Here is a 25,213-nt window from a genome sequence, read left to right on the forward strand (position 1 = left end):
AAGGGAATGCAAGGGCTCTCATGTCACTAATAGTTCGAGAACCAATGGCGACGAGCCATGACTGACTTGGAAGGAAACCAAATCGGACATATCAACCGGCAATTCCGGCGACACCGGCGCCGAGGCCCACTTCACACGGCAGTCTGCCGCCGCTCTCCAGCCACAGACTCTACCATAGCCCGGTGCGCCTAAGGTACCAATCCCGGAAACGCCACAGTCATCCCCACCTTTTAGTGCCAGTCCAACCAATCGGTAAGCTATCATTTGCAACAGGTGGGGCATCTCGTCCTGAGCTACCCAAATTTCGATGCGACAGCTGCGAAAAGTCGAAGCTCGCACTCTTACCATTCCCAACTTGTGTCGCCACTTCACGCAAAAAACTCAATCATGTTGACCGCAGGCGGTATTCGAAACGCCTGTCCAAGCTGTCGAGCTCGTTTGACGAGCTTGACGGGGAAGGTTCTCGCAGGTGCTTCTCCTGCCGGCCTAGCAGCCCGATCGAGCTTTGCGCAGCAGAGTAGCCCAGCGACACTTGGATCACTAAAGAAGCCGACTACTCGCAGAGCATTCTCGACAACACCGCGACGTTTGAAGGATACCGAACCGGCTAGAGACGAAACAGAAGGGCTCGCTCGCAACGCGAAGGTCGAGAAAACAGTGCGGGAGGCGAAACAACGATTCCGGGATACCTTGCCCAAGGGCTACCTCACCGAGGAGGAGTATAGCCTATACGAGCGATGGTACGGGCCGCCGCTGAGAGAAACGACGCCGGACGATGTCGGGATGCAGTACTTGAACGACAAACATTCTGCCAAACCGCGACGAGACGGGTCTGGGGGGCCGACTCTCTTCCGAGAGACGGAGGGTGGCACACTGCAAGAGGTGCAGTATGTCTCCAAGAAAACGGTCCGGGCGCCGAGCGATGATGAGGCAGCGTCTACCGAGACCGAAGCCCCTGAAGAAGAAGAAGCTCCAGACGCCGCAGCGACGGATGAAGGTGTACCCGAAGGCGACGGCAAATACATCAACATTGTGGCGAGGAACAAGAGAGAATACGACGCCCTCATGAAGCTGCAAAAAGACTTTGAGGAAAATTCCCGCGCCGTTGAAGAGTCTGTGCGGAACCATCTCGAGGAAGAAGAGCTGCGCGACGAGGAACGCGAGTTCGAGGAAGAGGAGGACGAAGAGGAGCTGGACGAAGGCGAGGATGGCATTGCGGAACAACAGACGTCGATGCGCGCCGGCCGTTTGCATCCGTTCACGAGGGAGGGTCACTTCTCGACGAATCCGAGCACTGTGAGCCTGCCGCACGTCGGATACGTCTCGCCAGTCTCGACAATACTCGACAGGACGGACATCAAGCATGTCAAGGAGGCCGCCGAGAAGGCATTCGGAGGACCTGGCCTGCCCTACTCACCCGCCACGCCCGCTTCAAAGATGGGCTTGGAACAACAGCCCCTTGGCATGGCCGCGTGGCAGCACAAGATGTCGGAAATCGAGGCCGACGCCTTTGTTTCGTCGTTCCTGCCCCCCGCCTACGCATCTTCAATGGGCACTCTGGTAGAGGTACGCAAGCGCCTAGGCACTGACTGGCTTCGGAAGCTGTTTGAAAAGCCCGGCGGCCCTCGGTTCCTCGATGTTGGTGCCGGTGGCGCCGGTCTCCTGGCCTGGCAGGATATCACGCGCGCCGAGTGGGAGGCGATGCGGTCCCGCGGCGAAGTCGAGAACAAGAACCCCCCGGGAAAGCAGTCCGTGGTCATTGGTGCCGACAAGCTGAGGAGCCGCGTGTCCAAGTTTTTGCACAACACAAGTATCCTGCCGCGTCTGCCTGACTACGTCCACTCGGTCGACACCGCGCACTTGCAACTGGACGCCAACGAGGTTCCGCAACCACGCAAGATGTTCGATGTCATCATCGCCTCCCACCTACTTCTCCCCGTGAAGGAGGGCCACAGACGCAACGCGATCCTGAACAAGATCTGGTCGCTGCTGAACCCCGAGGGCGGAGTCCTGATCGTCCTGGAGAAGGGGCAGCCCCGCGGCTTCGAAGCGGTGGCCGACGTCCGCGAGCGCCTGCTCAGCGAGTTCCTGATCCCGCCGGGCGGAGAAAACGCCATGTCCGGCGAAGAGAGAAACCCCGGCTTCGAGAGGATCAAGGAGCCCGGCATGATCATCGCGCCCTGCACGAACCACCGCGGGTGCCCGATGTACCACACCCCCGGAAAGAGCACGGGGCGCAAGGACTTTTGCCACTTTAGCCAGCGCTTCATCCGGCCGCCGTTCCTGCAGAAGATCATGGGCGCGACGCAGCGCAACCACGACGACGTGCTCTTCAGCTACGTCGCCATCCAGCGCGGCGTCGCCGCGAAGGAGGGCCCCCTCGCCGGCGAGCAGGCCACTGCGCGCGCGTTCGAAGGGTTCGAGAAGTCCGAGACGGCGCCTGACATGCTCTCCCTGCCCCGACAGATCCTGCCGCCTATCAAGCGGCGCGGGCACGTGACGCTCGACGTGTGCACGCCCAACGCGCAGCTCGAGCGCTGGACGGTGCCCAAGAGCTTCAGCAAGCAGGCGTACCACGACGCGCGCAAGGCCAAGTGGGGCGACCTGTGGGCTCTGGGTGCGAAGACGCGGAACCACCGCAACGTGCGGCTGGGCCGACCCGAGGCCCTGGACGACGGCGGCGTCAGGGCGCAGCGGGCCAAGGCGGCGCTGACTAAGAAGAAGAAGTTCGTCAACGTCGGCATCGACGAGACGGGCGTCGTGGGCAGGCCGGAGGAGCGGATCTCGCCGAGGAGGAAGACAAGCCGGAAGTCGTACCGCCAGGAGACGTTAAGGAAGCTGGCCAAGGAGGACGAGGAGCGAGGGGGATACATTTGAGTTGAGATGTAAGAACAATAATCATGTACAGAATACTTGACGGTGAGGATTGTAACAATACCGGTACGACAACAATTAGAGCTTGGGAGGATTGGGATAGGAGGGGGGGGCCACATCGCAGTGTACCAACACCGAAAAAAAAAAGGACTCAAGGGCAAAGTCAAAACAGCAGATTATGTTACAATACCACAACCCATTGATTTGACACTTCCGAGATCTCGTAGTCAAAATAGTCCAAGTGGCGCCCAGTTGTTCAATGCAAGCTTATCTGATATGCCAGACGCTAAGAAATGGTGTGTGTATACCGGATGGGCGGGCGTGCACGGGGGGGGAGGCCCGTCAAAGGATCTCCGGTGACGGCTCCGCGGGAGTCGGTACGGGAAGCCGTTGATTGGCCGGGAGGGCCAGGGAAGGCCGATAAGGACAAGGGACGGCTATCGGGATGGTGTCATCGCCAGCGAATGAAAATTTGGCCAACGCTTTTTTTGCCCGCCGCATGATTGGGCCCGTCCGTTTTCGGGGGGGCAATGAATGGTGACTTGTGACTTTACCAATCAGTGGAGTGAGTTGAGTGAATGTGAGAGAGAGTTCCCGCTGTGTCAAAAAACATGGGGAAGTGGCCGACGATATCAATGCTTCATCTCCTTTTTTTCGCCTTCCTAATGACAGATTTATGAGAGTTCTCTCCTGATCCTGACTCCTTGCACTCATCTTGCTCCAGCTGTTCGTGGTGGTCTCACTTTCACTTTCACCCTCACTCTCACTCGCAACTCACCCCCACTAAGACGAGCATCTCACTGAGAGAGAGAGAGAGAGAGAGAGACAGGGGTTCCGTTCTTACACGACTTGAAGAACATCTGCATCTTCTTCTTCAGCGCCATTCACTGGCACAACTTGGAGACAACAGGGGAAAAAAGACTCTCGAGTCTTGTCTCCCTCCCACGTCCCTCCAGCATGGCGACAACATCCCTCCTCACAGCCCTCAACTGCAAGGGCAACACCCACCTCATCATCGGCACAAATCCCCTCGCCGCCGCCCGCTGCACACAGTCCCTCGCAGCCGGCGCCGCCGCCATCCTCCTCGCCCCGGACACGACGGACCTGCACTACGGCCTGCAGAAGCGCGTCGACGCCGGCGAGGTGGTGTGGCACAGGAAGGCCTTTGAGGACTCGGACCTCTTCACCCTCGGCCGCGACGACGTCGACAACGTCGTCGACGCCGTCTTCGTCACCTCGGGGCCCCGCGACCCCCTCGCCGCCCACATCTCGGCCCTGTGCCGCCGGAACCGCATCCCCGTCAACGTCGTCGACGCGCCGCAGCTGTGCTCCTTCTCGCTGCTGTCGACGCACACCGACGGCCCTTTGCAGATCGGCGTCACGACCAACGGGAGGGGCTGCAAGCTCGCCTCCCGCATCCGCCGCGAGGTCGCCGCCGCGCTGCCGACGGACCTCGGCGCCGCCTGCGCGCGGCTGGGCGACGTGCGCCGGCGCATCCAGGCCGAGGACCGCTCGTCGGCGCAGCCCGACGACGCCGACGTCGACGACTCGCTCGACCAGGCCGCGTCCTTCAACAAGCTCGTCACCGACGCCGACCTCGACGCCGCCAAGAACAGGCGCATGAGGTGGCTGAGCCAGGTCTGCGAGTACTGGCCCCTGAAGCGCCTTGCCGCCATCAACGACGACGACGTCGAGTCCGTCCTGAAGTCGTACGCCGGCACGACGACGTCGTCGTCGTCCGAGGAGGCCGCAGCGAGACCGCCGCCCGTCGCCGGTCTCGCCGCCGCCGCCGGTAGCCAGCAACAGCAAGGGAGGATCATCCTTGCCGGCAGCGGGCCGGGACACCCGGACCTCCTGACGCGCGCGACGCACAAGGCGATCCAGACGGCGGACCTGATCCTCGCGGACAAGCTCGTGCCGGCGGGCGTGCTGGACCTCATCCCGCGGCGCACGCCCGTGCGGATCGCGCGCAAGTTCCCCGGCAACGCGGACCAGGCGCAGGAGGAGCTCCACGAGCTGGCGCTGGCGGGCGCGCGGGAGGGCAAGACGGTGCTGCGGCTGAAGCAGGGGGACCCGTTCATCTACGGCCGCGGCGGCGAGGAGGTGGCGTACTTCCGCGAGCACGGGTTCGGCGACCGCGTGACGGTGCTGCCGGGCATCACGTCGTCGCTGAGCGCGCCGCTGTTCGCGGGGATCCCGCCGACGCAGCGGGACGTCGCGGACCAGGTCCTCGTCTGCACGGGCACGGGCAAGAAGGGGAAGCCGCCCGCGCCGCCCGAGTTCGTGGCCAGCCGGACGGTGGTGTTTTTGATGGCGCTGCACCGGATCACGGGGCTGGTGAGGGAGTTGACGTGTCGTCTTGAGACGGAGGAGGAGACGGCGACGACGGAGACGACGGAAGGCGAGACGACAACAACGACGACGAAGCCGAAGAGGGCGTTGTGGCCGCGGAACACGCCGTGCGCCGTCATCGAGAGGGCCAGCTGTCCCGATCAAAGGGTCATCAGGACGACGTTGGAGTACGTGGCCGAGGCGATCGAGGCCGAGGGGAGCAGGCCGCCGGGGCTTCTCGTCGTCGGCCGGGCGTGCGAGGCGTTGTATGAGAGCGAGAAGGGGCGGACGTGGGTCGTCGAGGACGGGTTCAAGGGGTTCGATTTCGAGGAGCTCCCCGGGCTGTCGTGATGCGTGTTTGATGCGAGTAATGAATGGGGGGGGTGGGAGGAGAGTGAATTACTGGTGCATGGTCTAGATACAGGAGCAGCATTGCAAGGCGCAGGATACCGTTGTTTTTTTTCCCTCTCCAATTCTTCAAAACATACAGACACGTCGATGGCGGGATTTGATACGGTTATACAGTGGCCTGATGTGTGTACTTTCCATTCGCACAATACTTTGTATCTCTCACCGTGTGCAGGCTCGGGAATGGGTTCACAATTTGAACTTGTCGGCCAAGTACAATTCTGAATCAGAGTCACTTTGGCGACAAGCCTCCTGTTCACTCCTGGGAGGTGGCAGAACTCGATGGTTTGCGTTGCTCGTTAAATCTACAATGTTGCTGACCTCGTCCAGTGCTTGAATGTTGATGGGATTTGGTCCACCGAGCTCCTCACATAATCACGGCCCCCTCTTCAAAGCCTTGAGGCATCAAGTTCCAAGAACCTGCAAACGGGTGATGCGACAACGAGACCCAACAAGGATTTCATGACAATTATGCTAGAGAAGTTGTCGAGCAGAGCCTGGCCGGCCCCAAAAAATGACTCAATGTTTTTATTTCCAGTTGCCATCGGAGTAGGATCTCAGCTTGTCATTCTGCAGATCATTTAGTCACATCTCACTCTAAGAGAACAAGAATCAGTCCCCCAATCCAACAAGCCTGTTGTTGGCTGCCGTTTGTTTGAAGCAGACGCCGGGCCCAGACGCTAGTTGTTAGTTGGTTGCGTGCATGCATAACCCCTCCAACCACCACTCTCATCTCGACGCATGCAACTCTTCTTCAAACAACTCTCGACGAGCTATCGACAATTCAACTCGCTCCTGTCTCCTGTCAACTATATACTCCAAAAATGACAGACGGCAATCACATACCTCAAGCACCATCGTTCATCGGGCTGCCCATCGAGATCCAGACTCAGATCCTTCAACAACTGGTCTCCTCGCATCATGAGTCAATCCCCGCGGTCCTGCGAACATGCAAGCACCTCTACCGAGTCGCCTCACCCATGTCAGTCCACACCTACGAGAATGCCACCTCCAAGAACATGAGCGAGCACGCCCGGAAGCGCAGCCGCAACCTCGACTTCCTCCGCCACATCACCATCGCGAAGCCCGAGCTCGCGCACAACGTCCGGCGCATCAGCATCATTCACGTCTCCACGAGCCTCATCTACCGGCTCGCCCCCGCCAACAAGAGACCGCTCGGGCCCAGCAGCGACGAGATGGCCGTCTACACCGATCTGATCGACGCTTCCGGCCTGTCCGACCACATCGACGACTGGGAGGCCGTCAGAAAGGAGTGGCTCCAGGGCCTGGCCGACGGGCTGGTCGAGCAGCAGGTCGGCCTTCTGCTGCTCGCGTGCCCGAGGGTCGAATCGCTCAAGCTCGGGACCCCGCTGTCGCCCCGGCTGCTGCCCCGCCTCATCAGGGCCGCCGCCGCGAACCGCGCTACGTCTCCCCCCGCCATCGGGCCGGCCCCGGGAGCGGGCCGCCCCTTGCTCGACGGCCTGCGGGAGTACTTTGGCGAGCCCGAAAGCCCCAAGAGCCTGTTCCATTTCTTCAACATCGGCAAGGAGTTCATGCAGCTGCCGCGGTTGGAGTCCTTCACGTGCGCCTGCCTGTCCAACAGCGGCCCGAACGGCCACCTGTTCGACGAGGAGGCCAACCCGCCCGGCTGCTCCAACGTCCAGCACCTGAGTCTGCTCGACGCCAACGTCACGATAGAAGGGCTGCGAAGCCTCATCCGTGCCTGCAAGGGACTCAAGTCGTTCCATTGGACTCCCGGAGACAGCACCTTCTCCGACATGCAGATCAAGCTGCCGGAACTCGCTCAGGCCTTGTCGACGCAGAGCGACACTCTCCAGCACCTGCACATCGACTACCAGGACCGCTGGCGGGGGGCGGACTGGTACGCCAAGCGGGAGGGCTTCTTCATCGGCACGTCCCTGAAAGAGATGGCCTCGCTGAAGAGCCTGCGCATCGGCATGGAGGCCTTTCTGGGCTTCACGGACATGTGGAGGATGCCCGACGGGGACCTCACGCACGAACAATGGTCCGAGTTCGACAAGACGCCTCGTCTCATCGACCACCTCCCTCCTAGCCTCGAGTGCCTCGAGCTTCATGGGTGTAGAGAGGAGGTAATACCTCACGTCCAGGAGGTGCTGGACCGGCTCCGCTCGGGGGAGAGGGTCGCGATGCTGCGGAGGATACGCCTGTGCTTCAACCCGTATCTCGTGGATCACAGGTCAGTGAGTTTTGTCTGCGACGGCAGACCGGTTGATTTCGATTATGCGTTCCGTTGTCCGGCTGTGGAAAAGGACATGCTGCCGTTAGTTTAGTGCGTGCGGCTCCCAAGCGCATGGCCGATGAATATGGAAGACGTTGCAGCAATAGTAGGCTTTAGGGACAGTTTTCCACAGAACGGCAACCATTGTAGTCTTTGCGAGTGAATTGGGGCCGGTATTCAGATCGCCGCTATTTGATATTTGAGCAACTGGTAGCATGCTGTCAACTACGACCAACATTCGGATGGAGTGCGAGGTAGACAGTGGAAGTGATTGCACTTTATCCACCAATTCTTTGAGAAATCTTAGGGGAACAGATAAACCCTCCCAGCAGCCAAGCAAAGTGGTTTTTCTTTTCTTCCAGATTTCTATCCGGTTTGCAGCCTCGAGGTCAGTTTTGGGAGGGGTAATCTGACAATCCTCCTTATGCCGCCGGCCACGCAGCCAGAGACTGACACTGACGAAAGACTACGACTACGACAGAATCTTATAAGAGAGCATCTGAAGGCGGTAAAATAGTGATCCATTTAGGTTGCCGGTGGACTGCAAGCAGCTCATGCAAATGCTAAGCCCACACAGAGGCCATCATTAGTCATCATGGTGGCTTTCGTTATTCATATCTCGTCTTTCAGACCCAGAAACTTTGGGCAATCTCTTCCCGAAAGTATGCATTACAAGATGTCCCACGATCAATGTGGGGGGGGGGGGTGGTTCGTCACTCCAGAACCTGCCTGTAAAGGAACAGAAATTCACTGAGAGGCTTGCTTAGCATTTGTATAATGCCCAGCGTGCCCTGCGGTATGAATCAAGCTTTCGATCCACAAGTCTGATCTAGATTCCCTTCGAAGCCGAAACCGAAATCTGGGCTCCTAGGCATGGGTTTCGGGCTGTCCGTTCTGTCGTCACCTTCTTCCTGATAGCCAACGTTGCACTCTGCAGTCCTCAGACGCCCATACCCCATCTTCATAGACATTACTTCTTCCGGGATGCCGCCCGAATCACCATCGACCCCATCCCAGGGCACTTTGCCGAGATGGGATCCTCGGGTTGCCGCGACAATGCTGGAAAAGTCAGTGTTACGCGGCACGCCGTCGTTCTTGCGCAATGCAAGTGCGCCTGCTGTCAGCCCCAGAATCGTGAAAAATATCGCCACGCAATACACGCTGAAGAGGATCCGCGACCGATAGTAGAACTTGATGGCCGCGCGCTCCCTCTGACACGGGTACATGTAGTCCTCCTTGGGTCCCAAACCGCTGTCCCGGATGCCGGTCTGCTCGTCCGGTTTGGAGGCCCACACGACAGGCAGGAAGCGTGGCTTGACAAGCATCGACAAGACAAGAGTCTCGTAGTACTTTTCCAACTGGCTTACCATGTTGGGCCGGGCGTTGTACAACCTCTGGTCTATAAGGCCGGTTTGGATCACGAATGAGCTGGCGTTCGTGTTCGGTTCGGATATAGTGCCGTTAATCATGTTACGTAGGAATAGCCCCAAGCTATGGTAAGCTGCTGTTTTCCGGTACTTCAAGGTGTCTCTGGGCAGGACGTAATTTTCCTCTGGTGTTGCGGTTGTGTTGTCCTCGGTCCCGTCGACTGCCGGGATGTGGCCTTGGAAGGTCGTGTTCACAATGGGGTCGAGCAACTGGCGAGACTTGATCGCATGAAGCTGGACGCCGTCTCTGTATCGTAGCTCGGCGGTATATCTGGCCTCGTAGTGTTCGCAAGCGAAGGCGTTTGGCCTCCATGCTTCGGCGTTGAACCCCCGACCGCGTTCCCCTAGATATGGCGGGATGGACGTGTTGACGAGCTCGGCGTACCCTACCCATATCACAGGTTCCGTCCGAAAGGCGCCCAAGTTTTTCGGAAATGGGGGATCGAACGTTGGTATTCCGCCGGGCTCAACGTCCTTCAGCTGCGGGTCGTGGTACTCCCCAAGAGTCGCAGAGGCGATCCAAGTGTGATTGCCCTTCGGCGCAAGCAGACCGAAATCAAACGGGAGGCGTGCATTGCCAGATTGCTATTGTAGAACCCTTGGTGTTGCGCCAACCCCACGAGCAAGCTCTTGACACTTGTAAGCAGGGCCGACAAAGTTGATCTCGGCGCTGCAATTCCAGCCCTTTTCGCAGACTTTGAAAGTCTCGTCCGGATCGGTGACTGGCCGTTGGAGGAAAGTGGCCGAGGTCAAGAACTCATCGCTCTGCCAACGTTTTCCTATCCAGTAGTCGAAGAAGTGAGGATCAGACGGGTTCAATAGAGACCTGAGCCGAGTAGAATAGCTTATTTCAAGCATGGATATGTCACAATCAAGAAGATCCATCCTTTCCTATAAGTCACTTGAGAGCGTAGCAGTCAGGAACTGTCTGCACGTGTTGGCATACGTGCCTATGGAAAACATCACCATACTTCAAAAGGACCTTCCACTACAGGAGGTAAGCCATCAAGAGACACACTTGGTCACACCTACATAACTTTGCACTCCAATACTTACCTCTCGTTTGCTTTGACTATGCTTTGCTTTGCTTTCCTATCCTAAACTGCCAAGACGCAGAGGTTCAGCGACCTTGCAGTGCCTTTCAGGACAGCAACCCATCTCGCCTGTCTGACCGGAACATCTACCAGAAGGGATGGGCTACTAAATATTCACCTTAAAACTACCTTTTATCAAGACGTGCCTTTTCTAAGGTAAGCAGGGTTATCTTCATTACAGAGCCTGCACTGCTACGCAGTTTGGTCGAGGAACGATAACGAAGTTCACCATCTAGAGTATGAAATCCGTTGATCTAACTGCTGCAACTCAAAGAAGAGAGCCTACTGGTCTTTGAGGTACATCAATATTTCCCGAGTCACGCGATAGGAACTCTCAAAGGCACCTGAGAGGAACCCACGCCATCCGTCCGCAAAATCCGAACCGCAAAAGTACACTTTTCCATGGGGTCTCCGCACCTCGTCGTCGTACTGTCCGATAAACCCGGCTTTTCGGACGGGCATTACACCTTGCGCAAACGGATCCTGAGACCACAAGTGGGCGAAGGCGGCCGTAATGTCCAACCCATCCGGATGCAATGTCCCGGCAAGGCGGATCTTGCTCTCATCGAAATCGAAACCAACGCCCGGCCGACACAGAAAAGTGAGGAGCGGGTCGCCGTTGGGGAGTATGTCGCCGAATCCGCTGGTGAACGGCATGTCGCCGCCTTCACAGGAGATTCTGAATCCGCTGTTGAGGTTTCTTGACGTCGTCATCATGATCTTGTCGATCTTGGCAGCTGTAACGCCATCCGAGAACGCAGCGCTCCGTAGAGGCGATAGAGGAGGGTCGAATTGTATGGATGAGATGACGTTGATCGGGATGGTTGTGATGATTGTCTTGGAGCGGTATTTCTTGCCGGTTTCGAGGGTTACGCAGGCGCCGTAAGCCGCATTCGTTTGGGTAATAGACTTGACCGGAGACGATAAGAGCCTGTCACCCCTATAGTCCTCTAGTATGGCGAGGGCCAAAGCCGAGATGCCTTTCGACAGTTTGTACTTCACGGTTGCCTCCTCAATCATGTGAGGCTGGAAGTTGCAGAGAGCGTACGTGTGGATCACTTCCGAGAAGGAAGTCTGATCGGGAGGCGTTCCGTAAAATGAAGCGGCATGCTCTCTGAGGATCGCCTTCTCCTCGTCCGTGAGATCCTTCAGCTCTTTGACACGGTCTGCAACACTCAAACGGTCGATTTCGCGATATGACGGGCTATCACGAACGCTGTTTGGGATGTTGAAAGGAAAAGGGATGACGGTTCGTCCGCCGTACCCGTCCACGTCGAGGAACTGCGCCATGAGCCTCTCAGTCGTAGCAGACATCTCCGTCGCTTCTTCCGGGCTCTGCACCATGAGCTTGTCCGCGACGTTGCACTTGGAGAATGCGGCACATCCCTGCGGAAACGCCTGCGTCTCCAGAAAGTCATCGAGCCCATACCTTTGGAGCTCGCTGAAGATGTGCGGCTGCTGCCAATGCACCCAGGTGCCGCCCATCTCCAACATCTCCCCCTTTCCGCCGTAGGCTGTCCAGGATCGGCCGCCAATGCGGTCGCGGGCTTCGACGAGAAGGACGGACTTCCCGGCCAGGGCGAGGTCGCGTGCGGCTGTGAGTCCGGCGAAGCCAGCTCCAATGACGACGACGTCTTAATGTGAGGATAGCGCGTCCTCTGGTGTTGATGGGACCACCGCTGGAGTCCGAAGACCTGCAGCGCGCAAAGATCGGTGTTAATTCGTGGAAAGCGGAGAGTGTTCTCGGGAGAGGAGCTGCGTCTACCGTAGGTGAATCCATCTTCGGGGTTCCAAGCAAACCCTTCGCGGGACCGAGCCGAGTTTGAGACCACTTCAGCCATGATATCTAGTTCTGACGAATTGAATCGGGGTGATTGGATAGTAAAGGTTGATTGTTGGGTATTGAGCACTCTGCGCTGAGATCTTAAACTGCCTTCACTGTGAGTGAATAGGCCGTCCACAACAGCAAGAAGGCCGGCCGAACTGAGACACACCTTAATATAGTCTCGATATTTGAGAAATATCCATGCCTGGCATGTTCTTGAGACTGCGGGAGGTTGGATAACAACGGAGCCCGCGCGATGCTTGCCCTCGTCTAGTCCAGAGCCCATCAATTGTCTGGAACCAGATGCAAGCCAAGACTGTTCACAGTTGCTACAGGGGCCAAGGAAAGAATCCAAAGACACTGGCCGTTAGGGCTGAAATAATAGGAAGGAGTCATCCGGTGAATCTATCGGTTCCCTCGGCACCCGAGAGTCTACACGAGTCGCATCGCATAGTAAGGCGTGAAATCCGTAGGGCGCATATTTTTGAGTGGCCATTGTGGGTTGAGGGCGATATTCCGCGAAACAGTGGAGGTAGACTCCAACTTTGACACAGCCGTACATCCATACTGACCACAAATAAAGCTGAACACCCTCCCCGACTTTAGAGAAATGGAAGTTCATTTTTTGAATAAAATGTTATTGCGTGACTCGTCAGAAGAGTGCTGACCTAAGTCTCCAAAGCGCTTTACTTAGCAGGTATGCTGATATGCTATCCACATCACCCTGGAATGGACATACACCCGAGAGCATAGCCTTATGGAGAGTTGCAGCCTCTCGCCATTATCATTCTAAGTGGCGGCTGTAACGGGTCCGGACTGGAGATAAGAATGCCCTTGGGTAGTCATATGGGTTCCTGTTATGGGTATCTTGGATGAACAGAGTTTCGGATTTTCTGGTTTCTCGGATCGGAAGCGTTTCCCCCAGAACGCTTTTGGTCAGAACCTATCGGTGTGTCAAACTGTGCGATAACTCTATCATACTATGGATCGTTGAAGTGATTTGGCCTCAGCGAGAATGCCCGGGTGTGGTCTTGGAATTCCTGTCGACTTGGGAAATGTGCGTGTTGTCCTAAAGCTCAATCAGCGGGTTTCGCCTGATAACAGGCGTTGCCGACCTCGAGGTCACTGAGGATAACACATCACAACATTGCTGACTGGGGCTCAAATCTGGAAATGCTGTGGTGGTGTACGCTTTAGAGCCTTCTTCCGCACTGTAGCAATTTTCGCGGCTGATCTGCATACCGGGCCGGGGCAGTATCTACAAGGAGCTGATCGATCGGCAAGTTGAAGCAACTTGGAAACCTTGAGCACGGCAGTGCAGCACTTTCCGATACCCCCGTTCCATTGGTGTACATGGTCATGCCCAGATGACGTGCTAATTGATTAGATAGCTAGGTAACATGGCTTTAATCGTACAGCAGTGAAAACTATAGGATTTCAGTGCTACTTATGATGTCTTTTGAAAAGAATACAGGTAGAATGCCGATATCTAGGTTCAGCTCACGGTTTCAGTCAAACCAAGTTGGGAGCTCCGCGATATCCAGAGGTCCACTTCTGCAATTTATTGGCAAGCGAAAACGAACCTAATCAAAAGTAAACGTGGATGGAGCCACTGAACCAGTAGATTGGGAATGTACAATTCACCACTGCAAGCAAGTATGACCCTTGTACGATCGGTGACTTCGGCTCTGACGATCTGACGAACTCAACAGCTGTCCGAACCTTGTCTGCGAATGATGAAACTAGGATAGTTGCGTCAACTCACTAAGTTATATCCCACCGCCATCCAAAAACTCAGTTAGGAAAGTCCCGCCGGCGTATAAAGACGGCTGCGCCCTTCGGCACGCCTACGATCCAATTTTGTTTTCTTACCAGAGAAGCTGTGCACCGTGGCATCATAGTCTCACCAACAATGGTTTCCAACCCAAGCCTCCCTGTTCCTTTCTCGACCGTACTCAGCCGACCCAAGTGGAGCATGGGACAGCGGAACCCGCGGCTTCAGTTCAAAGTCATCATTACCGCAGTCGTACTCAGCGTTGTTCTACTCGTCGGGCTTTCAACATCTTCGTCTAACCCTTACATTGCTTCTGCGTCCAGACACTTTAGGAACAGGGTGGGGGGTAAGCTCAAGGTCGAGGACGATATCCCGAACCAGGTACACTATATCTGGTCTATGAAAGACACCAGCGGCGATATTCTCTTCACGTTCGAACAATACCTTTCCGTGTACTCGGCATGGTACTATTGGAAACCGCACACCATCTACCTCCACACGAACGCCGGCGAATCCGCGATTGTCCGCGCGCGAGAAGGCGTCGTGAGCAAATGGGCCATGCGCGTTCTATCGATCCCCGGGGTGAGGGTCAACCATGTGGAGATGCCCAGCACCACCAAGCACGGCGTCGAATTCACCTTTATCGAGCACATCTCGGACTTTGCCAGGGTCAAGGCGGTTCACGACTTCGGCGGCGTGTACATCGACTTCGACATACAGCCCCTGCGGGACATTGCCGTGCTGCGCAAGAGCGGGTTCAACGCCATCGGCGGCCGGCAGCTGGACAACAACCTGAACAGCGGCTCGTTCATGTCCAAAAAGGGCAGTAAGATGGCCAAGTTGTGGATGCACTCGATGCACGAGGTCTACGACGGCGGTTGGACCACGCACAGCAACGGCGCCCTCACAACCGTGGCGCACAGCCTCGTTCCGGAACCCGGCGAGATGCTCATCATGGACCGGGAGGCGTTTTCCCCCATAGGCTGGACCTTTGACGACGCTCGCGGGCTCTTCGGTCTTCACAACGAGACAGCGTCCCCTTTGGAGAAGCACGTGCCAGGACAGCCTCTGCCATCTTACAAGGGCGATCGCCCAAGCTGGGCCCGGGACTTTTCTGCATCGTACCTGATTCATAGCTTTACTCCAGACTGGAGCCTCAACCCCGTGGAAAACGTCACCGAAATCACACCGGCATATGTTTTGAGAAGACAGAGCAATTTTGCGTACGCTACCTACCCGGTTGTAAGAGACATGTATCATAGAGGGCTGGTGACGATCGAAGACAAGGAGCGGTGAATGCTGGCAATTCAAGTTCTCGTTCCATGTACATAAATGCGGGTTAATAATTAGTGCCGATGGCAATTACTAGATTTTGGATTTATGCATGCGTGTATTGTGTTGTGTTCAGCATCTTGTCCAGGTGTCGTGTGCTTAGCAATATGATGGCAACTTCAGGTTGAGTTGATTTCGGCAATTCCGTAACCTGGAAAGTCAAATCGTTATTGAAGCTCGAAATTTGGAAGCCCGGATTCTGTCCACATCTTGCTAGAGTCGACTCGATGAGAGCCGCTCTTGAACTTTGTCTTGTGATGACCGCCAAGGCGAATCGCTTTGTGAGTTAAGCTGTACAACCGGGAACGAACACTAATCAGCAAGGGTAGTTGTCATTGGCTCACATGTCACATCACAGCTCAATCTTGGGTATTGAGTCTACAAAAAAGGCAAAAATTGTTGTCCAGAAAGGCCTAGAAGCTGGTAATGCAGTAGCATCCCATGCAAGAGGGAGTTAGTTAGCCGGGTAGTTTAGGGGGTCAGCAACGGCTATAATGCAACATGTGGCCCTCATCTCCACAGCGGTGGGAAACAGACATCAAAAGCCTGGCAGCGGGAATACGAGAAGATCATCGCCAACCCACACATGTTCTTGGCGGCCCGATGCAACCGCCAGCGCAGCGCAACTGGTACGTTGCAGTCTGTTCTGCCCGAACTCCATAGCCATCGTCATTCAGTGTCGAAAGAGACCATCAATGTCGTCTGCAGCCGCCCCAGGTTGCCGCTACGCCCTGCTTATCAAACATTGCAGGGCGAACCTGCTTGGTGGAGCAAACCCACGAATGAACCGTATTTGAGATGCACACCGAGACGGTCCATCTCGTCTTCTATTTCTGGCCAGCCCCTAGTCGGATCCTTGGTAGGTGGAAGCAGCTGACCCGGCTCTCCCGTCGAGTTCGTTAGCTTGCTCGCTCGCTGCCACCCCTGGGCTTCTCTGCGGAACCTGGAGTATCAAGGCTATTCTGGGTACTATGTACTGCCCGGACAGGCATTCCCCACAGAATGGTTCCCTCGCCGAGTGCCGGTGACGTCGCAATCACCACCCTCATTTGCCCGACTGGGCCGACTCCTACTTGGCGGTGATGGATATTCGGCAGTCAACAGCCCATCGTCCGCATGCTAGACTTCCTATAAAGGACCGTCGGTCTTCTTCCAAGTAGCTGTAGTCGTCGCTCCAGAACTACTCAACCGCCGAGCACAATTCAGCACAACATACAACTCGAATATCACCAGCCTCAAGTCAAATTATTTTATTAAAATGAAGTTCACTCTCGCTACCGTCGCCGCCCTTTTCGGCGCCTCTGCCATTGCCGCGCCCGCCCCCCAAGAGGACGCGCCCCGTCCGTCGGAGAACATTGACATCGCCGACCTCTCCGTCCGCAAGCAGCAGAACGGCACCGTGACCAACGTTAGCTTCCTTCTCTCGGGCGACGACGCCACGGATCTGGCTTGCCAGGGTAGCACCGGCGTTCCTTCCGACGTCATCACCTGCGGCGACTCCAAGTATCGCTTCACTATCCGCCAGGGCACAGAGACCGAGTTCGCTCTCCGCATCTACCATGAGCTCGGCCTTGCGTACGTTTTCCCGTCAAATGAGCCGTATTTCACTTTTGAGTATCATTAACATGGGGTTTTATAGGGTCGGCTACTGGGGCGAGGGCGACGTATTCACGTACTGCCACGCCGGCGGTCTCGGAGACCTTCTCTGCAACCAGGTTTACCCTACGACCATTGTCATCGACAACAACCCCCCTCCCGTCAACCCTTAAAGGATTTTTTTGTTTCGGTCGGATGATCTCTGTACAGCTTAGTGTAGAATAGAACAAAAACAGCTTCAAACACGCTACCGCCGCTATTGGTGAAGTATCCTGGAAACACATGTCCCTTGACATTGGCACATTGTATTATAGTCTCCCAAAGCCACTCAGTGTCCACTCGGTTGCCTGTTTTTACAAGGCTTAGACGTCAGCGTAACGAGCTGGTATAATTCTTTTTGCAAACGATGATACCATCGAGGATTCTCACTTACATTCGCTGTATTGGTCGGTGACTGATGAGGTGTTTTATACGTCCATTAATTCCGGCTGGCCTGTAATACTAGAGAAATGCTGCTAAGAATCTGGACTTGTGAGTGTGTGAGTCTTCTCCTACTTGGTGTGTGTGAAGTCTGACAACTCTTGGTTTGTGGACTTTGAACTTCTTCGGGCAACAATCAACTGGAAGCAGAGGCTCTGGATCAGGTGGAATGGATATAGCCGCAAACAGAGAAACTACTTGATTATTGATAGCAAAAGAGGGACTAGAGGAAAAGCTGGCTTGCGACTTTGATAAACTGGTTCACAAGAGAAGGAAAACTACCGAGACAGAGTGGAGGAACGAGGTGACGGTGAAGAAGCCTCAATGACAATAAAACCAGCATAACTGTCAATGAATCACTCAACTTTTCTTGAACAGAAACAACACACCTGAGGAGCCACTCAAACTCCTTTGGCTGCCATAGCTCTTCGAAACGGCAGACCACAGCAGCGAAGAAAGAGGTAAGCAAGAGAGTATGGAATGTGCACGGACCCGAAACCTGCAGGGGCAGCTCCGGCGGCCGGGAAAAGGTACGTCCTTCCGCTGAGTGTGCCCCGCCTTACCTAATCCGGGAACCTGAGCATGGGAAGGTGGCCAAGGGTGAGGTAGGCACGAGCAGTTGCGTAGCTGCGGGAGCCTCTGACCAAACAACCATCGCCCAAGCCTCGCATTCACAATCACAACGTCCTAAACCACAACACCAGCGCCTCCACGATTGCACGGATCGAATACACAAAACCCGCCCCGAGCGATTACAAGCCTCAATAACTGCCCAGCATGTCGGACGGCGCCTTGAAGCCCGAGAAGGACTTCTCGAAGGAGACGGACAAGCAGATCCCGGAGGCTGAGAAGCTTGCCAAGGTTGGCATAATGCTCCTTTGGAGCTCGCGGATTTCTTGCTAACACGAATCAGAGCGATATCTCGGCCGCCATTGAGAAGCTCAGCGTCCTAGAGAAGCAGACCCGCCAGGTAACCTTCCACCTGCCCCTCCCTTCCCCAGATGCCAGCGCAATGTGCTAACGGACCGCAGTCCTCAGATCTTGCGTCGACATCGCGTATACTCATCGCCATTGTGAACATCACCAAGGATGCTGGCGACTGGAGCTTGATGAACGAGCAGGTCCTGATCCTCTCGAAGAAGCATGGCCAGCTCAAGCAGGCTATCACGAAGATGGTCCAGGCGGTGATGGGCTTCCTCGACTCGACCCCGAACCTCGAAACGAAGCTGTCCGTCATCGAGACGCTGCGGACAGTCACCGAAGGCAAAATCTTTGTCGAAGTCGAGCGCGCGCGTATCACCAAGACCCTTTCCGACATCAAGAAGGAGCAAGGCGACCTGAAGGCGGCAACGGATATTCTGTGCGAGCTGCAGGTGGAGACGTTCGGTTCTATGGACCGCCGGGAGAAGACCGAGTTCATTCTGGCACAAGTCGCTCTCTGTATCGAGGTCGGTGACTGGACCCAGGCCAGCATCCTGAGCCGAAAGATCAGCACCCGCTACCTGTCGCGAAAGCCGAAGAAGACTCCCGAGCAGCTGGAGAAGGAGAAGAAGGAGCGTGAGAAGAAGAGGGCGAGAGGCGAGGAGGTGCCCGAGGAGAAGGAGGACGACACAACCGACCTTAAGCTCCGGTACTACGAGCAGCAAATCATCCTTGCGAAGCATGATGACAAGTACCTCGACGTCTGCAAGCACTACCGCCAGGTCCTCGACACCGAGGCGGTTGAGGAAGACCCCAAGAAGCTCCACCCCGTAAGCATTTGCCGCGACGTCCGTCCGTGATAGGTGCACCCGCTGACTTGATTCTTTTCCAGGTCCTTCAACGCATCATCTACTTTGTCATCCTTGCGCCGCACGACAACGAGCAGCACGACCTGCTCCACAGAATCCAGAAGGATTCCAGAATTAGCCAAGTCTCCCAGGAGGCCGATCTTCTCAAGCTCTTCACCGTCCACGAGCTCATGCGCTGGCCCGAGGTCGCAAAGACGTTCGGCCCCCACCTCTGCGAGACCGACGTGTTCGATGCCCAGACCGGCCAGTCCGATGACGAGAAGGCCCACCAACGCTGGTTGGACCTGCGCAAGAGAGTCATCGAGCACAACGTGCGCGTTGTCGCCAAGTACTACACCCGTATCCAGACCCAGCGCCTCACCCAGCTGCTGGATCTCACCGAGGACGAGACAGAGAAGTACATCAGCGAGCTGGTCACGTCGAAGACGATCTACGCCAAGATCGACCGCCCTGCGCGCATCGTGAGCTTTGCGAAGCCCAGAGACGCGGACGACATTCTGAACGAGTGGAGCTCCAACATGAAGAGCTTGTTGGGCCACTTGGAGCGCATCGATCATCTCATTACAAAGGAGGAGATGATGGCCAACATCCAGCCTGGCGCCTCCAAGTCGGGTAAGGGAAAGGCTACCAAGGCGCATTAGACGTAGACGATGGTTTAACGGTTTAACGGTTTGCCGGGGTCAAGGCACGGAATACGGCGTGTAATTGTAGAACACTCACTACCTCGGACGAAGGGCAATGAACCAGACTGGGGGTGGTGCAAAACATGCTTCGGTCTATTCTTTGATGAACCTGTGCTCTATAAAGTCTCTCACTGTCTATACCGGATTTGTCTGGATCGTCTACTCATAATATGCCGTGCCGTATGTGCTTCTTAGATGTTGCTCTTCGCCTTCTCCTCATCGGCGATCTTCTTGATGAAGCCGATCAGCGGCATCGCCCACTCCTTGGTGATGGGCACGTAGTGGCCGCCGGGGTGGACGACCACCAACGGGTCCTCGCACCTGTCGACCAACCCCCGGCTCCGCGACTCCTCTACGACGGTGTCGAGGCTGCCGAGGAAGTGCAGCGTGGGCGTCGTGATCCGGGGCTCGTAGGCCCACCGCAGCTCGTCGGGCGGCGCGAAGAAGCCCGAGTAGATGACGGCGAACTTGAACGGCCGGCCGCCGTTGGCCTCCCGCAGCGCGCGCACCGCGGACCGCAGGTCCTCGGGGATTTTCGCCTCGTCACGGTGCGGCGTCTCGAGCATGGCGGCCAGCAGGGCGGCGAAGGCGCCGCCCTGGCTGAAGCCCAGCACGCCGTCGACATCGCCGCCGGCCTCGCGGACGGCGTCAGCGACGGCGGAGACCCCCTCGGCGAGGAAGCGGTAGGAGCCCGAGGCCTCGTCCTTACGCCACCAGGACCAGGCGTCGATGTCCTGGTCCTGGTCCCCGCCCGACTCGTCCGGGACGAAGCCGGGGATGTCGCGCGGAGAGAGCTTGGAGGGGCCCGTGGGGTAGGTGAGCGTGGGGGCGATGTTGAAGGGGCCCAGGGACTTTGCGATGAGCTTCTCGAGGGCGCGGGTCTTTGAGCGGAAGAGGGGGCCCGATTGGGTGTATCCTTCCCGAGTGTTAGTGAGATTTGTTTTCATGGGATCGGAAGCGATTGTGTCATGTGAGCCCCCCCCACCAGTCGAAGGAGGGATTAGATGGAGGCAGGGGAACGGAGCGCTTATCTTACCATGAAGCATGAGGATCTTGATCTCCTGCTTCCCGTTGGGCTTCTTCGCCGCCGCGCCGTTCGGCGCCGAGCCGTTGGCCGTTGACATTGTGCGGGTGACGAGGATGTGACGACGGAATTGGGGTCGAGACTTGAATCCTTTGGGGGCCGAGCGGAATCCTGCAGCAGAAGAAGATTCTATGTTTTTTCGAACGAAAAGCGCGAGTCTCATGTGAATGTGTGTGTGTGTGTGTGTGTGTGTGATTTAGTATCTTATGTTGTCAATGAAAGGGCGTGAAAGTAAGGTTAGAAGTGTCGAGTGTGAGAGAGGAGTGGATTCCGGCGATCGGGCGGAATCCACATTCACTCTTCGCCGAAACCAAGGGGCCAACGGGATGCGGCGTTAAGGAGCCCGCCGAAACGAATGACTGGAGCATCGAACGGAAATCTAAAGCCATAAGATTGGGGAGCCATTTACAAGTTCGAGGGTTCTCTGGGGAGCAGTATGTTCAACGTGTTCCCGGCCATGGTCATTGATGCTTTCTTTGTCACGTGATCTACGTCCCCGTCCGCCGGAGCCCCTCCATTTGGCGAATCTCAAGTCAACTTCAATGATCTTCACAAACAACGACGACCTCCGCAGCCGTGGCCGTGACCGCGAGCCTTTACGTAAAACAGTACGGCGAGCTCCTTAGGGTTGATTTGCACATGTGTAAAGCGCTTTCATCAACTCAATTGAGCATGTCACTGGTTCAGAAAGGGAGCCGCAGTGCACACCTGAGGCCTAGCCCCTCGGTTCTCGGGCGACTGCGTCGGAGGATATAGGGTGGATAGATTAGTACAACAGCTCAATTGACGGCGAGCCGTGTGTCTATGGTACAGCGTCCATGAAGGAATACGCGTCGGCGGCTCGTTTATCCTCGACACGTTCCCCGAATGCTCGGTCTTGTCTATGCATAGCCCCGGATCATTCCATCGCGAACTTAGTGGGCGCTCTTGGCGAGAGGGTTGCGGGCGTCGTTCTTCCACTCGTCGGCTGCGTCTCTGGGTCAGTCTCGAACCATCCGGGGGCGTCGTTCGGGGCGACGTACACTTCATCATGGCGTTCTGGGCGGAGTTGATGCCGTAGGCGATGACCAGACCTGCAAACATATCAGTCCCCTGCTGAGCTCTCCATCACTCCCTCCTCATCCTCGTCGGCGGGTTCTCGCGATGATGACGTCGTCTCGCTCGAGGTTCTGGGCATCAATCGGGGGAGGAAGCTCGGACATACCGGCAGCGAAGAAAGGCGCCATCGGCTTAACTGCAAGGGATGTCAGCGGTTTTGCGCGGCGGACACACGGGAGACAGGCGGTGCGTGGTACTTACGGAAGGGCGCGGGGTACTTCTTGAGTGCGCGGGCTCCGAGCCAAGTCATCTTGACGGTTTGTGATGTGGATTGCCGGGGGAAGAAAGGATTGGGAGTCTGGATGGGCGGGCGGGCGGTATTCGGAGGTTCGATTGTGAAGCTATCAGAACGAGCCTTTTTCCTCCGATTGAGCTTTCGGCGGTTGGACCCGTAGCCGAGAGTATTGCGGCCTCAGGCGACAAACTGAGACAGGCAGAACGACGGGATGTGAGTAAGTGGAGCCTTGTCCTGTTTGTGGCAACAGGTCCGCGCACGGTCCAGGACCGACCTGTAAAACCGAATCGGAAAAACGCAGGAAGTTTTATCCGTTGCCCCCATATTTCCAGCGCAGACCCCAGTTCGCATGTGACATCATCCGACACTCTTCTCCGCATCTGGGCGCATTTGGAGGCGATACGTACCCACCTCGCTATCTCCCCCAGAGCACCAAGCTCCAGCTCCATCGCCCGTTCGTCAGCTTTCCCCAGGTTCGGAGGTGGGTAGTAGGGACACGAGAGACCGACCACCTTGAATCCTTGGGCTGGGATTGGCGTGGCGCTGGTGGCCAGACTGGCAGACCCCGAACCTGTCATGTAGCAAGCCAAATATCATCTCCCCCTTGTGTCACATTCATCTTGACACACACACACACACACCTCCTGCACCTCCTGAAGCTCTCCCTCTCTCTTTCCCTCCTCCTCTCCTAGTCACCCTCCTCTAACCACCAGAAAGTGCGGGGGAATCTGCAAAGAAACAGACGCACACGCACACGCACACGCCACGCCCGACCTCCTTCTTCCCTCTAGCCAATTATAACCATCCCATTTGCCTAGTCTCTCACCCAAAGCACGGGCACGACCACCAAAACCACCTTTCCTGCCTGACGGCTACCACTGACTGCCACCACCCAAGACCAGACCAGACCAAGCCAGACCGGCGTACCAAGCGTCGACCACCACCACTGCTGCACGTCGACTTGCTTCCCATTCTGTGATAAACCCCTGCTCTCGGGTGCCTCCTGCTTCTTGTCGATCGAGACGTATCGAATCCGCTCTCCTCCCTCCTTCACAATCTTCGTACCAGAGGCTTGTTCTTGCAAAACAAAGAGCACGTTTGTCACATTTGTTTGAGCCGACAACGTAACCTACACCTCGCTCGTCTAGCAGAAGAGACACCTCTCGGTCACCCCTACCACTTCTACTGCCCTTCTCTTTCTCCCTCTCTCTCTCACTTTTCTACGTTCAAACACCCCAAACACCCTACAAAGATGCTGAGCCAACGATTGGTGCGAGCAGCCGGCGCGGCGACCCCGCGTTCCGCGCTGCGAGCATTCAGCTCGACGAGCCAGCAGCTCAAGGTGCCCTCCATGGCCGACGTCACCCCCGCACCCCAGAGCGTCGCGTCCTTCAACGAGAAATCCAAGCAGTTCCGAGAGCAGTTGGCCGAGCAGCAGAAGCAGCGGGAAGCAAGTGCGTATACTCGATCCTCTTCCTCTTCCACAGCCTCATCCCCCTCTGAGTCCGCCCAGGGCTTGGGCTCATCCGTGAGTGCTACTTCAGGACAGAAGGCCGAGGCCTCCCAGGAGCCCCCGCGCAAGGCCGGCCCCCTGACCAATCTCATCTACGGCACCAAGGAGGGCCGCGAGCTCGATGCCCAGCTCGAGGCGAGCTTCAGTCAGGTCCTCGCCCGGGGCAAGTACGTCCACTCCATCGTTCATCACGAGGTCAAGCCCGACAAGGTCGAGGAGTACACCAAGCTCGTCGGTAGCTGGTACCCTCGCATGGCCTCCATGCCCGAGAATAAGGTCAATCTGGTTGGAAGTTGGAGAACCGAAGTTGGAGACTGCGACACTTTTGGTACGTCGAGCTCGCGACTCTACCCTCCCATGCCGAAGCGAAACCCAGCTTTGCTAACAGTAGGCCGGCGACAGTCCACATCTGGGAGTACCAGCGCTACCAGGGTTACCACGAGTCCATCCACAACATTGGCTCGCACCCCGAGTTCGCCGAGTTCGACAGGAAGCTTAAGAGCCTCATCACGTCCAAGAAGACGTCCCTGATGCAGGAGTTCTCCTTCTGGCCCACCACGCCGCCCCGCCAGCTCGGTGGCGTCTTCGAGCTGCGATCCTACACTCTACACCCGGGCAACCTCCTCGAGTGGGAGACCCACTGGCGACGCGGCCTCAAGGCGAGGCGCGAGGTCATGGAGGGCGTCGGCGCGTGGTTCGTGCAGATAGGAGACCTCAACACTGTCCACCACCTGTGGCAGTTCGCCAACCTCGAGGAGCGCAAGATCCGCCGCGAGAAGAGCTGGAGCGTCGAGGGCTGGAGCGAGACGGTGCACAAGACGGTGCCGCTGATCCAGACGATGAAGTCGAGAATCCTGATCCCCATGCCCTGGTCCCCCGTGGCGTGAGGTGGGACGGAGGCTGCTTTGGCTCTCTGATTAATCGACCATCGCATTGGTATGTGTAGCGTCGCCTGTGTCGACCTTGTCGTCTACATCACATACCCACACACACAATCACACAACACAATCACACACGCAGACCACCTTCTATTTGCCGAGGCTCGCATGGTCAACCACTTTATTGCACTAAAGACAACCGATCACCAGGAGGAGAGGGGGACCTTTGCTGGCTCGGTTCGTGCCTGCTTTGCCAAGGCACCTGAGAGGAACGTTCTTCATGGACGGAGGGCTTGGCGGTTCGGTCAGAAGACAGATGGACCTTTTCCTCCTTTGCTCATGGACTTTTTTTTTTAGGGTTACACTCTGGCTGGTGGTAACGTGTATGTGTGTAGAAATTTCTGGTCAAACAAAAGAACCAGCACATAGGAATTTGAAAACAGTAACCTTGACCAACCAAAACAGAAAATGTTATAAATTCTATTTTATTTCCCTGCCAAAAACTCCGGGGGTATCCGTATTCAAGCTGCG

General features: G+C 56.5%; 11 protein-coding genes across 11 annotated transcripts; 7 read left to right on the forward strand and 4 right to left on the reverse strand.

Annotated features, from left to right (window-relative positions):
• Positions 1-387: 387 nt before the first annotated feature.
• CH63R_07035 (37s ribosomal protein rsm22) lies at positions 388-2,877 on the forward strand (the record flags this gene model as incomplete). Its single annotated transcript, XM_018302010.1, has 1 exon — positions 388-2,877. The coding sequence occupies one exon, from the start codon at positions 388-390 to the stop codon at positions 2,875-2,877; it is 2,490 nt and encodes an 829-aa protein (XP_018156788.1).
• A 954-nt stretch (positions 2,878-3,831) lies between these two features.
• On the forward strand, positions 3,832-5,556 carry CH63R_07036 (uroporphyrin-III; the record flags this gene model as incomplete). The annotated part of the gene is made up of 1 exon (XM_018302011.1): positions 3,832-5,556. The coding sequence occupies one exon, from the start codon at positions 3,832-3,834 to the stop codon at positions 5,554-5,556; it is 1,725 nt and encodes a 574-aa protein (XP_018156789.1).
• An 881-nt stretch (positions 5,557-6,437) lies between these two features.
• Positions 6,438-7,925, forward strand: CH63R_07037 (F-box domain-containing protein; the record flags this gene model as incomplete). The annotated part of the gene is made up of 1 exon (XM_018302012.1): positions 6,438-7,925. The coding sequence occupies one exon, from the start codon at positions 6,438-6,440 to the stop codon at positions 7,923-7,925; it is 1,488 nt and encodes a 495-aa protein (XP_018156790.1).
• A 751-nt stretch (positions 7,926-8,676) lies between these two features.
• CH63R_07038 (uncharacterized protein) lies at positions 8,677-10,158 on the reverse strand (the record flags this gene model as incomplete). The annotated part of the gene is made up of 2 exons (XM_018302013.1): positions 8,677-9,885; positions 9,916-10,158. The coding sequence occupies 2 exons, from the start codon at positions 10,156-10,158 to the stop codon at positions 8,677-8,679; spliced, it is 1,452 nt and encodes a 483-aa protein (XP_018156791.1).
• A 518-nt stretch (positions 10,159-10,676) lies between these two features.
• Positions 10,677-11,888, reverse strand: CH63R_07039 (Flavin containing amine; the record flags this gene model as incomplete). The annotated part of the gene is made up of 1 exon (XM_018302014.1): positions 10,677-11,888. One exon carries the CDS (start codon positions 11,886-11,888, stop codon positions 10,677-10,679), a length of 1,212 nt encoding a protein of 403 aa, XP_018156792.1.
• A 2,243-nt stretch (positions 11,889-14,131) lies between these two features.
• Positions 14,132-15,289, forward strand: CH63R_07040 (Glycosyl transferase; the record flags this gene model as incomplete). The annotated part of the gene is made up of 1 exon (XM_018302015.1): positions 14,132-15,289. The coding sequence occupies one exon, from the start codon at positions 14,132-14,134 to the stop codon at positions 15,287-15,289; it is 1,158 nt and encodes a 385-aa protein (XP_018156793.1).
• A 1,294-nt stretch (positions 15,290-16,583) lies between these two features.
• CH63R_07041 (uncharacterized protein) lies at positions 16,584-17,094 on the forward strand (the record flags this gene model as incomplete). The annotated part of the gene is made up of 2 exons (XM_018302016.1): positions 16,584-16,900; positions 16,965-17,094. The coding sequence occupies 2 exons, from the start codon at positions 16,584-16,586 to the stop codon at positions 17,092-17,094; spliced, it is 447 nt and encodes a 148-aa protein (XP_018156794.1).
• Positions 17,095-18,178: 1,084 nt separating this feature from the next.
• CH63R_07042 (PCI domain-containing protein) lies at positions 18,179-19,832 on the forward strand (the record flags this gene model as incomplete). Its single annotated transcript, XM_018302017.1, has 4 exons — positions 18,179-18,262; positions 18,315-18,371; positions 18,433-19,152; positions 19,215-19,832. 4 exons carry the CDS (start codon positions 18,179-18,181, stop codon positions 19,830-19,832), a joined length of 1,479 nt encoding a protein of 492 aa, XP_018156795.1.
• Positions 19,833-20,065: 233 nt separating this feature from the next.
• Positions 20,066-20,998, reverse strand: CH63R_07043 (Serine hydrolase; the record flags this gene model as incomplete). Its single annotated transcript, XM_018302018.1, has 2 exons — positions 20,066-20,790; positions 20,911-20,998. 2 exons carry the CDS (start codon positions 20,996-20,998, stop codon positions 20,066-20,068), a joined length of 813 nt encoding a protein of 270 aa, XP_018156796.1.
• An 874-nt stretch (positions 20,999-21,872) lies between these two features.
• CH63R_07044 (ATP synthase subunit J) lies at positions 21,873-22,306 on the reverse strand (the record flags this gene model as incomplete). The annotated part of the gene is made up of 4 exons (XM_018302019.1): positions 21,873-21,925; positions 21,981-22,031; positions 22,163-22,192; positions 22,258-22,306. 4 exons carry the CDS (start codon positions 22,304-22,306, stop codon positions 21,873-21,875), a joined length of 183 nt encoding a protein of 60 aa, XP_018156797.1.
• A 1,237-nt stretch (positions 22,307-23,543) lies between these two features.
• On the forward strand, positions 23,544-24,691 carry CH63R_07045 (Nipsnap family protein; the record flags this gene model as incomplete). The annotated part of the gene is made up of 2 exons (XM_018302020.1): positions 23,544-24,132; positions 24,207-24,691. 2 exons carry the CDS (start codon positions 23,544-23,546, stop codon positions 24,689-24,691), a joined length of 1,074 nt encoding a protein of 357 aa, XP_018156798.1.
• Positions 24,692-25,213: the final 522 nt, after the last annotated feature.

This window comes from Colletotrichum higginsianum, chromosome 5, assembly GCF_001672515.1.
Source record: "Colletotrichum higginsianum IMI 349063 chromosome 5, whole genome shotgun sequence".
Taxonomy (NCBI): domain Eukaryota; kingdom Fungi; phylum Ascomycota; class Sordariomycetes; order Glomerellales; family Glomerellaceae; genus Colletotrichum; species Colletotrichum higginsianum.